At 36.0% G+C, this 10,879-nt stretch overlaps 1 protein-coding gene across 1 annotated transcript; it reads right to left on the reverse strand.

Annotated features, from left to right (window-relative positions):
• Positions 1–3,904: 3,904 nt before the first annotated feature.
• Positions 3,905–6,220, reverse strand: LOC113274089. Its single transcript, XM_026523593.1, has 3 exons — positions 5,668–6,220; positions 4,752–4,957; positions 3,905–4,354 (listed from the first exon to the last, which is right to left on the reverse strand). The coding sequence occupies exons 1-2, from the start codon at positions 6,079–6,081 to the stop codon at positions 4,754–4,756; spliced, it is 618 nt and encodes a 205-aa protein (XP_026379378.1). The 5' UTR covers positions 6,082–6,220; the 3' UTR covers positions 3,905–4,354; positions 4,752–4,753.
• Positions 6,221–10,879: the final 4,659 nt, after the last annotated feature.

The following is a 10,879-nucleotide window of genomic DNA, read 5'->3' on the forward strand; positions in this document are numbered from 1 at the left end:
GTAGAGCAGGCAGCAGTTGGGCATCTAGCCCCTTAGAAGCTGAAGCTAAAGCAGGGATAGAGGCTCTTAGATGGATAAAAGATTTGAATCTCAACAACTGTTGCTTAATCAACGACTGTCAAATCTTGGTGAAGACTATTAATGGAGAAATAAATTTTGAAGACCGTTCTTGGAGATCTCGCACTAGCATCAATAGATGCAAATCTTCCTTTAATTACTGTAATTCAATTTCCTTTGTGTTTAAAACTAGAAAGTTTATTGATTTTGAAGATAAACATGCTAAGGAAGTTAGAGCTAGGAAAATCATATACTTGTCTACGGAGAATATGTCTAACTGTGAGAAATTAATATTCTTAGAAAGGGTAATCTCAAATTAGATCCCATCATATGTAATGTAAACTTCCGTCTATAAATAAATAAAAGTCTTCTTATCAAAAAAAAAAACGTGCACCCTCATTAGAAAGTGTGCACAAAATCAGACTCGGCCAACGGTTTTACGGACAGAAACTTGAGTACATTCCTCCGGAACTTTCAGTAGAAACTTGATTACTCCAGATCAATGTAGTTAATACCGGATACCGGTTTGTCTCGGCCGAGGACCGGTACACTGGTACAACATTGTATCAGGGAGATTTCGGTTTCAAATATCGTACAATATCGGTTCTAAATTTATATCTATAATTTATATTTTTTTACACAAAATTAGACAAGATAAAAATGCATCAATTTTACAAGTTCATTCTAAACATAAGAGCCGCCATACGAAATTCACGTTTTTATGGTATCTTCCGATAGACAACCACATCCCGATATCCAACAAGGCAATCTTCATGTTCATTTTGCTGCTAATGACCATGGTTGTGTGAATTGTTCACTAGCATTTCAGATCTTCAATAGTGAAAATGATGCACTGCCATTTGACTATGTTCATAGCGAGAGTGTTTCTTCACCACATTGGCGTGCAAAAATGGTTCCTAAAGCTAAAATAGTTGTTACTTGGCATGGTATTTGGTATGAAATCATGCACTCAAAACTGTTACAAGGATATTTTTTTTGACTCTCAAGGGTCTACATTTGGTACCGAACTTCGTGATGTCATGCCAAAATTAGTAGAGGAGATTAGGTTTTTTCCAAGTTACACTCAGCATATATGCATTAGCAAAAGCGCAACCGAGGTTTTAAGTTTTAACCAATATCTACCAGCTTCCTCGTAGAAATGTTCATGTTATCTTAAATGGAGTTGATGAAAAAGTATTCACACAAGAACCAGAAGCAGGGGAACGATTCAGGAACAAACACGGTATCCCATTGAATGCGAATTTGCTGATGGGAGTTGATTGCCATTAAGATTGAGAAGAAGAGTTTTTTCGGCTGCGAAGAAGAGTTTTTTCGGCTGAATATTTATCTCTTCCCTTCACTTAAAATTTCTAAATTACCTTGGTGTTCACACAAAATTCTGAAAATGTTAAAGACAAATGCTATCTCGCACCATTTTGCGGGTAGCTATTCCGCTCAAGCGGGTTTCTTTACCGTTAGATGATCAAATTAATGGTTAGATTCGAATTCAGAAAAGGACCCACCATTTTTAGGAAAAGACCCACCATTTTTCCTAAAGGGTTCAAGGCAGTTAGATCTGGGTTTTAGCATGATCTAACGGTAAAGAAGCCGCTTGAGCGGGATAGCTACCCACAAAATGGTGCGGCACAGCATTGCTCAATGTTAAATATCGGTACAATCGGTTGTACCGTTTCCGTATATATCGGCCGATATTATCGGAAAAATCTCGTATCGCGATATTTATGTTTCCGTGTCGCCCTAGCACCGACCGATAATATCGCCGACAGTGGCGGAACTAGGTACCTAGTGAAGGGGAGGCTTGGATGTTTTTTTATCCCTGGCTTAAGCTTTAATTTTATGACATAGTTGCTAAGCCCAATGAAAATAAGTAGTAAAAAAAGATGGTTTTGCAATTGTGAAAACTACAGGGAGACCCATTCTCCCTGATGTCTCTATCGTGAAACCCACGCTCCCAAAACTACAGGCGCGCACCCAAATTTTGGAAGAAAATTATTCTCAAACCCAAAACATATAAAATTCTGTTTCTGTCTTCTTCTTTTTTTCTTCTTCTTCTTCTTCGTCTTTTTTTCTTCTTCTTCTCCACTATACCTAGATCTCAGAAAAAGGGAGAGATTTGATTGATTTTGAGAACAAATTCATGCTTAAATTCGATTGATCTCAACAACATCACCAAATCGTCTTCTTCTTCGAATTAACGACGAACACTCTTACTACCGATTCTCTTCATTACAATTTAAATTCACTACTGTTATTAATGGTAGCAGCAAAAATCCCTAAATGGGTTTGTAGAACAAGGTTTGGTCATCATAGATTTATGATCAAAACTTGTTTTCAATGAAGATTTTGAAAATGAATTTCAGATTTTTATGAAACTCTCAGCCGTGAATTGAGTTGGAGTAAGCAATACTGGATGAGTTGTGAAGAAGGTTTAATTGCAAATGATGGTGTAAATACATGAAAGAAGATGATGGTGTAAATAGATGATTTTGACCAAGAGCCCCCGAATAACTGAAAGATAATGGTTTGCGTGGGAGTTAATGAAACATGAAAGAAGATGATGATGTGGTGACTGCATAACATGTCATTCAGTCGAGAAACTGTCTGCATAACATGTTATGCATTCGTGAAAATGGATGCATAACCTGTTATGCATCTACAAAATTTGTTGCATAACTTGTTATGCAGTCCAGAAAACCTGCATAACCTGTTATGCAGGTATAATTGCAGATGATGGTGTAAATACATGAAAGAAGATGATGGTGTAAATACATGATTTTGACCAAGAGCCCCCGAATAACTAAAAGATAATGGTTTGCGTGGGAGTTAATGAAACATGAAAGAAGATGATGATGTGGTTATGACTGCCTAACATGTCATTCAGTCGAGAAACTGTCTGCATAACATGTTATGCATTCGTGAAAATGGATGCATAACCTGTTATGCATCTACAAAATTTGTTGCATAACTTGTTATGCAGTACAGAAAACCTGCATAACCTGTTATGCGTCCGAAAATATGCCTACATAATGCATTATGCATCGAGAAAATAGATGCATAACCTGATATGCATCCGTTAATATGGATGCATACTGCATTATGCATCAATTTTTTATATGTACGGCTAAAATCAACCAAAACAATGGTTACATAACTTGTTATAGATGCATAACAAAATACACAACTTGTTATGCAGTCGAAAAAATGGTTGCATAATTCGTTATGCGTCTGCAGAATGTGTTATGCATCGTTTTTGGTGACTGCATAATGGTTAAGTATCAAGTTTTCAAAAAAAATCCCTAAAATGAGGATCACCTCCGATTTTTTCGTTAAAAACAAAAATTTGATATTCTTGTTTGTACTCGTTGCGTAGCTCTTTTAAAAAGACTTCCAACGATATAAAATTTGTAAAATTCTAAGGCGCAGATTTTTAGATATGTTATGTCCAAGTTGCGCTGTCAATTATACCCCTGAAAAAGATAGTATGCACAACGAGTTATGCTTGAAAAGATAGTATGCATAACCAGTTATGTATTGATTCATATAATAATTTCATATAATTATGGTGTCACGGTATACAAAATTAATTGTGGGCCTGAGAACGAGAATATTATTTTTTTGGGTCTCCCCCTAATTTCCCCTTTGCAATTTTGGGGGTGACTTGAGCCAGGTAAAGCCTGCTCTTAGATCCACCCCTGATCACCGATATATCGGCCGGTACGGGCAATATTGACTACACTGCTCCAGATTCTTTGACTAGACCTACAGGTTTTACGGACAGAAACTAACCCACCATGTTGGTAAAAGAAAATGTACGAAACAGAGGGAATATCACGTTTAATGATGAATTTTATTCACAAGAAGAAAAGATAATACACATCAACATGGCCATGAACAGATGGCTGCAAATAACACTAAAAATAAAAATAATTCATTACTCTCCTGATTGAACACAATGCACAAACTCTTCACACGTTGCTTTAGGACTCAAAGCTTCTAGGATCAGTCAGTTACATTGGCATTTCATCTGAGAAAGTCACCACTTGCACTGCTTGAGAAGGTTCCAGGAAACCCTACCAGTATCCTCATATCAGGTTACTCCTCACATTCCTCATTTACACCCAAATAATTACCTCAGAGATACGGCAGCGACAAGTAAAACCACAGGAATCTGAAGCTAGAAATTAAACAAATCCAGACCTTCTAAGCAATGTGATAATGGCGGATAAGTTAGCGCATGGCAGCTTCGAAGACAATACAGCAAAAAAAGAAGATACACCTGCAACATTATTGCAGCAAAAACCAAACACTTAGTACCCTGCTAATTAAAACGCAGAAGTAAATAAAATTTCTCCATTGCTTAGAGCACGGACTCGACGAAAGAGGAAACAAGCAGTTCAAACATCATAAGCAGTTAAATCTCCAGAACTTATTGCACAAAGTCGGCCTGAAGGGTTTAATCTTCAGGTAACAGAGTATATTGTCATTCTTGCAATAGCCTATATTATGATTGCCAAGATTAGTGAAACATAATTAACCTAGTTCAGATTTTGCAACGATCTAAATTTACTGAAGAAAAGATATTAAAATCGGTCAATGTGGATAATGACACAATGCTATGTTAACAGAAGACCTAATCTCATGCAAAATAATAACAGCATGGGAGGATAAATTACATTCATGTTAGCTGGGCATAGCCGTTCTCTTTATTGTTGCTAAAGCAATCCTGATCAGATAGAGAAGCCAATAGACTACGCGGAGATGCCCATACTGGAAGGTCGAAGAAAGATTGCTTCAGCTGCTCCTCTTCTGCCTTATACATTGCTTCTGCTGCATCGCAGAGCTCCGAAAGGTCCCGAATCATGCCTTCCCGCATTTCTTCCTAAAATTCAGAAATTTAACATCAAACCACTTAGCATATGTCATAAACTTAAATGACTAAACTAGTGACACATGTAAACTCCTTCCACCACTTATTTCGACATGGAAGTGGTATACAGGTACTCCGAATAAGTGACAAGAGATTAACCACCTCAACTCTGCCCCAACCTCCAGCAGCCTAAACTAGTCTAGCCTCCACCAATTTCACCACCAGCATACACTACCTACGCCTACAATTACCCTTCCACGAGCACCAACACCCCCCAACCACCTGATTCCACCATTGGAGGATACACAACTACACCTACCCCCACCTCTCCACTAACTACAACACCCCTAACCACCTAATCTGACACCTCGACTAATTCTGCCATCAGCAACTCCTCCTAGACCACCACCACACCAGCAACTCCACCAAACCACCCCCCACCCCGAAACCACCACCACACACACCCCACCCCACCCCCCGCCGCACCCCCTTCTATCCCAACTACCATAATCCCCACCAAAAAGATACAAGCTTCTTGAGAAAAGGACTACTAGTTAAAAACCCTAGTAACTATGATCAAGTGCGTTTTTAATACAGCTTAAAATTACCACAAAAGAAAGAAGCTTACCACTTTAACAACCCCTAATTAACAAAGAACAACTATATTCTAGGTATTTACAAGCTAAACAAAGTATAAACAAAATCCCTAGAAATTCACTAACCTGTAAAAGAAGATCATCAATCAAAGACCCCCCAGAGCAAGCTTCTTCTGTCTGCCCCATCTCTCTCACTTTATAAGATGAAGCACTCGTCGAAGGTTGTGATTGTATATGTAACTGTTGTTGATTTTGATTTCTTTCTTCAATTTCCTTCAAACTGTTTGATAAATTACCCCAATGAACACATTCTTTCTTATACTTATCTTTCAACTTCATTAAAGTATGTTTTCGTCTTCTTAACCCTTTCTTCTTTAACTCAATCTCCAGATCTACGATACCTCCATCACTAGCACTAGTAGTAGTAGAAGAAGATTTTTCTTCTCTGTTTCTCTTTTTTTTCTTATAAACAAATCCATTATCATTACAGAGTACCCATTCAGCTTCATTTACTAAAACCGTAGTTTCTTTTCTCGACATTAGTGTATCGTGAGAATCAAGCTCCTCAGAAAGTTTGAATTTTTAGCTCGCAAGAAGATTCAGATTTCAGGGGAAATAAATTTCCCGCCTTTCAAAGTTAGGGTTTCTATGTGGTGCCAACAAGGAAATGGCTTGTTCGTTTGGGAACATCAGATAATAGAATGGTTCCCGTTCCAAGAGCGTATTAGCCTTTTGATCTAATTGGTGGTGGGTGGATCCTACAACTCTAGATATCCCTTTTCTCAACCCTTGATATTAGATACTCTTTAGCGGGGGTCAAGGGATAAAGGGCCGATGTTAGCTTTACCGAGGGCTCTCTTAATCGGGCGAAAACTAAGTTATTTCGGTTCAAAAATATTTCTTCTAAATTTCTCAAAAACTCATGAATCTTTGATTTTATTTCTCTTCGGAGCTTATTTTCTTAATGATTACTAGAATTAAAAGTTTTAATTCTATCATGTTTCTCTCTTCTATTACTTTCCCTAAACTTATTTGCTAATTTTTTTTCATTCCAATTTGATCGATGTTTCCATAAAAAAATTTAATCTTATCAAAAATTTTACTACTGTTATCTATTTCTAATAGATTTCTAATTTTTCTTGCAGATTTTATTTCTACTGTTATCATGAAAGGCATCCGGTTTTGGACTATTGCAATTTCAACTCTTCTTCTGATAACTATATTGTTGCAGTCAAGATTCAATTTATGGTCAGTTTCGTCAGCAATATTGCAAGCCATCAAGCTTAAGGTGGATGAAAACAGTATGTTCCAGAATTATAGTTTAGATTATGTTTATGATCAAAATGAAGTTAGTGAGTTCATCAAAAGTGAGTTCACGTTCCGAGTTAATCTTCGTCAGTTATAAAGTTTCCAGATCCAAAATTTTAAAATTCAAAATTAAACTTTCCCCAAATTAGTTTGCATGATTATAGGAAATACATCTTCTTTGAGATTATGTATCAGTTGACTCTCATTCTTTTCCATGTAGAGAATTATTCTTCATATTTTCAGAGGATTTTCTTTCCTAATGTTACTCAATACAGTTGTCTCTGTATAACAAATTATGGTTATTTTTTAAGGGTTTTGCATATATATAGGAGAAAGAATTCAGAGACTTTTCTCATATCATATTGTAGAAGAAAATCACAACTTCTAGATTTCACAGAAATGTCTTCATCTTCAAATAACCAAGTTTCTGGTATTACTTCTCAAATGCAAAGAACTAAGATCCGAGATTTTGGTGCTAAACAAATGAGGCGTGTTGTGGGTACATCAAGAGCTTTATCTGTATCTACCGACGAATGGAAGAATACTCTTATTGGTAAACTTTTCTCAAAGGATCCAGTTGAAACTGATACTGTAAGAAAGGAGATTTTGCAACTATGGAAACAATACAAAACTAAGGAGATCCATGGTCTGGACAAGAACATATTTCTTTTCAAGTTCAGTACCAATGAAGTGATGAAAGCTATACTTAAAAGAAGTCCATGGAATGTTGCAAAGAGTCATCTCAACTTAAAAGAGTATGATTCATCTATTGCTGTCAAGGATCAAACTTTCTCTCATCAGGAATGTAATGTTCAGTTTAAAAATACTTTGATTGAATATCACTCTGTGTAAGTGGTGGATGAAGCATTGGTGGAACTAGGTCCTAAAATTCACACAATTCCAGAAAACTGCAGACCTGGATATGGTAGTATGATCACTGCAAGGGTGAAGATAGATCTTTAAAAACATGTGTATAGAGGTGGTTGGTGGAATACAACATTGGGTGGTGTTACATGGGTTAGATATCACTGGGAAAGATAACCACATTCTCTTTGCCCACACTGTTTTACAGTTGACCATGATGATGATGAGTGTGATAATGTAGCTGAAGATCTTAAATAAGAAGATATACTAATGAATAGTATATCAACTATTGCAATGAATTAGATAAAAAATATGGTGTTGAGATAATCGATGATTTGGATTTAATGTTGAAACAAATATGTGAAGCCAGCCAAAGACAACTTAATGTTGAAGCTGAGGAACAAGAAGATGAAAGAAGGTCGAAAAGATCAAGAGGTGATGATAGCAACAATGTTAGCAACTCCAGTTATCCCCTTGGTCCTGTTATCCAAATAATGAACTTCACAAGCATATCACTGGTCATAATACTGGAACTACTACTTCATCTGGAGAATATTGATGGCATGGACCATGACTTGGCTGAGGAAGGAGATCAAATTTCAAGGGAGAACTTTCATGAAATGAATGAGGCATCTGCTAATTCGGTAACTTTCTTACGCAAATATTAACTTTGAAACTTGCATAATTTTGGTTTTTTCTACTGTTCTCTTTCAACTATGAAAATTATTTCTTGGAATGTCCACGGCTTGGCCAAAAAATTCACTAGGGACCAACTCTTTGTTTTTTTTAAAAAACAATCTCCTGATTTTTTGATTTCTCTCTGAAACTAAAATTGATTGTGATAGGATGAGAGCTGTTGCAAATTCTTTGAACTACTGGAATCATGTTTGTATTGATATAATAGGTCTTGTTGGTGGTTTGATTCTTATGTGGAAAGATGGTATCATCTGTGATGTTCAAGATGTTTCTAAGAATATGATTCATATAGTTACTAGGATTGACCCTAGTAAACCAGAGATTCTAATTACTTTCATGTATGGCTCCACCTATTTTGACAAAAAAAAAAGGAACAATGGGATTATTTGTTAAGAATTAGTGAAAATATAATGCAACCTTGGCTAGTGATAGGTGATCTTGATTTCCATATACATGATTTGCATAATAGCTCGGACTATTCTGTTGAGGATAATTATGTTCAAGATCAAATGAACAATTGTGGTCTCATGGATCTTGGCTATACTGGTAGGAACTTTACCTGGTCTAGTAACAAATGCGGAACTGGAGTTAGGAAATCTAGAATAGATATGGCCGTAGGAAATAGTTACTGGTATATGAATTTCCCTAAAGCTAAATTGTCTCGTCTAGTTCAAGCTGGTTCTGATCACTGTCCAATTCTTTTAATTCCTACTGAGATTGGTAATTCTAAAACTTGGAGACCTTTTAAATTCTTAACTATGTGGATGAAACACTTTGCATTTAAGAATCAATTACAAGTTGCTTGGAATAATGATATTCATTGTTCTCCTGCTTTTAAACTTTTTATTAAACAACAAAACACTAGACAATGACTTTCTCATTGGAATAGAATTGAGTTTGGAGATATTGATAGAAACATCAATAATCTACAAACTCAACTTGAAATAGCTCAAAAGGATCCTATTTCTGAATCTCAGCACGATGGGATAGTTAGTATCACTAACAATCTGGATAATTGGTTTGATATAAAAACTGATTTTTATAGGCAAAAAGCTGGAGATAAGTTTGTCACAAATATGGATAATAATACTAAATATTTTCATACATTAGCGAATAGGAGAATGTTTAGGAAAAATATAGACTGTCTGTGTGATGCTAATGGAGCCTGGTATAATAATAGGGAGGACATTGCCAATTTGCTTATTAACCATTTTGAGTCAGTTAGTAAAACCTCTAGACCTTGCTTATCTGCTGATACTTTTGATATTCTTCCAATAATTATTTCTGATCAGAACAATCTTGACTTCACTAGAGTTCCTTCTAGTGAAGAAATTCATAATACTATTAAACACATGCCTGCCTGGAGCTTTCCGGGGCCTGATGGTTTTCAGGCTGGTTTTTACCAAGCCAATTGGGATATTGTTGGACATGATGTCACTATTGATGTCCAAAGTTTTTCTGAAAATGGTTTTATGCCTTCTGCTTTCAACAAAACTTATATTTCCTTAATACATAAGACGGAAGAAGCCAAAAATCCAGTAGATTTCAGACCTATAGGTTTGTGTAATATTGTTTACAAGATCATCTCAAAAATTATTCCTGAAAGGATTAAACCACATTTGAAACACCTTATTTCCCCTTATCAAGCTGCATTTGTTCCATGTAGAGCCATACATGACAAAATTATTGTTGCTCATGAAATGATACATACTATGAAACACAAGGAACGCATTAGTGGCACTATGGCACTAAAACTTGATCTCTCTAAGGCCTTTGATAGGATTGAGTTGCCTTTATTACTAGGTATACTTAGGAAATTTGGCTTTAATGAGAAATTTTGTGGTTATATAGAGCAATGCATTTCAACTACACAAATTGCAATTCTTTTGAATTATTCTCCTACAATGAGTTTCACACCCTCTAGAGGTATTAGGCAAGGTGACCCAATTTCACCTTATCTCTTTATTTTGTGCATGGAATATTTATGTAGACTCCTCTTGAATGCTGAAACTAACCATGAAATTTCAGGTGTTAAGGCAGCTAGACATGCTCCAGGTATTACTCACTTAATGTTTGCAGATGACATCATTATTTTTACTAAAGCATATATGCATAATGTTGTTGGTGTCATGTCTGTTCTGGATGATTTTGATAAAGTTTCCGGTCAAGTGCTTAATTTAGATAAATCAAGTGTCTACTTTAGTCATAATATCAGTCCTAATACTAGGCAGTTTCTTGCCACTCAGCTTAAAATGTCTGAAATGAAATATACTGATAAATATCTTGGTGTTACTTTGTTTATAGGTAGAAACAAAACTAGAGCTTTTAAACCTGTCATGCAGTCCTTTGGTTCTAGGCTCAAAAAATAGAAAGGGAAAACCATGAATCACTCTGCTAGGTCTACCATGGTGAAACATGTTCTTAATGCCTTGCCATCTCATCAAATGGGTTTTTTTAGATTTCCTGGGAC

The sequence above is a fragment of the Papaver somniferum genome, chromosome 4 (genome assembly GCF_003573695.1).
Source record: "Papaver somniferum cultivar HN1 chromosome 4, ASM357369v1, whole genome shotgun sequence".
NCBI classification, from domain to species: Eukaryota; Viridiplantae; Streptophyta; class Magnoliopsida; order Ranunculales; family Papaveraceae; genus Papaver; species Papaver somniferum.

What these genes read in the sequence shown, in the direction of transcription:
- LOC113274089 (XM_026523593.1), bottom strand. Translation starts at nt 6,081, where the DNA reads ATGTCGAGAAAAGAAACTACGGTTTTAGTAAATGAAGCTGAATGGGTA. An exon ending in TTGATGATCTTCTTTTACAG is followed by an intron (nt 4,958 to 5,667) that starts GTTAGTGAATTT and finishes TCTGAATTTTAG; the next exon opens with GAAGAAATGCGGGAAGGCAT.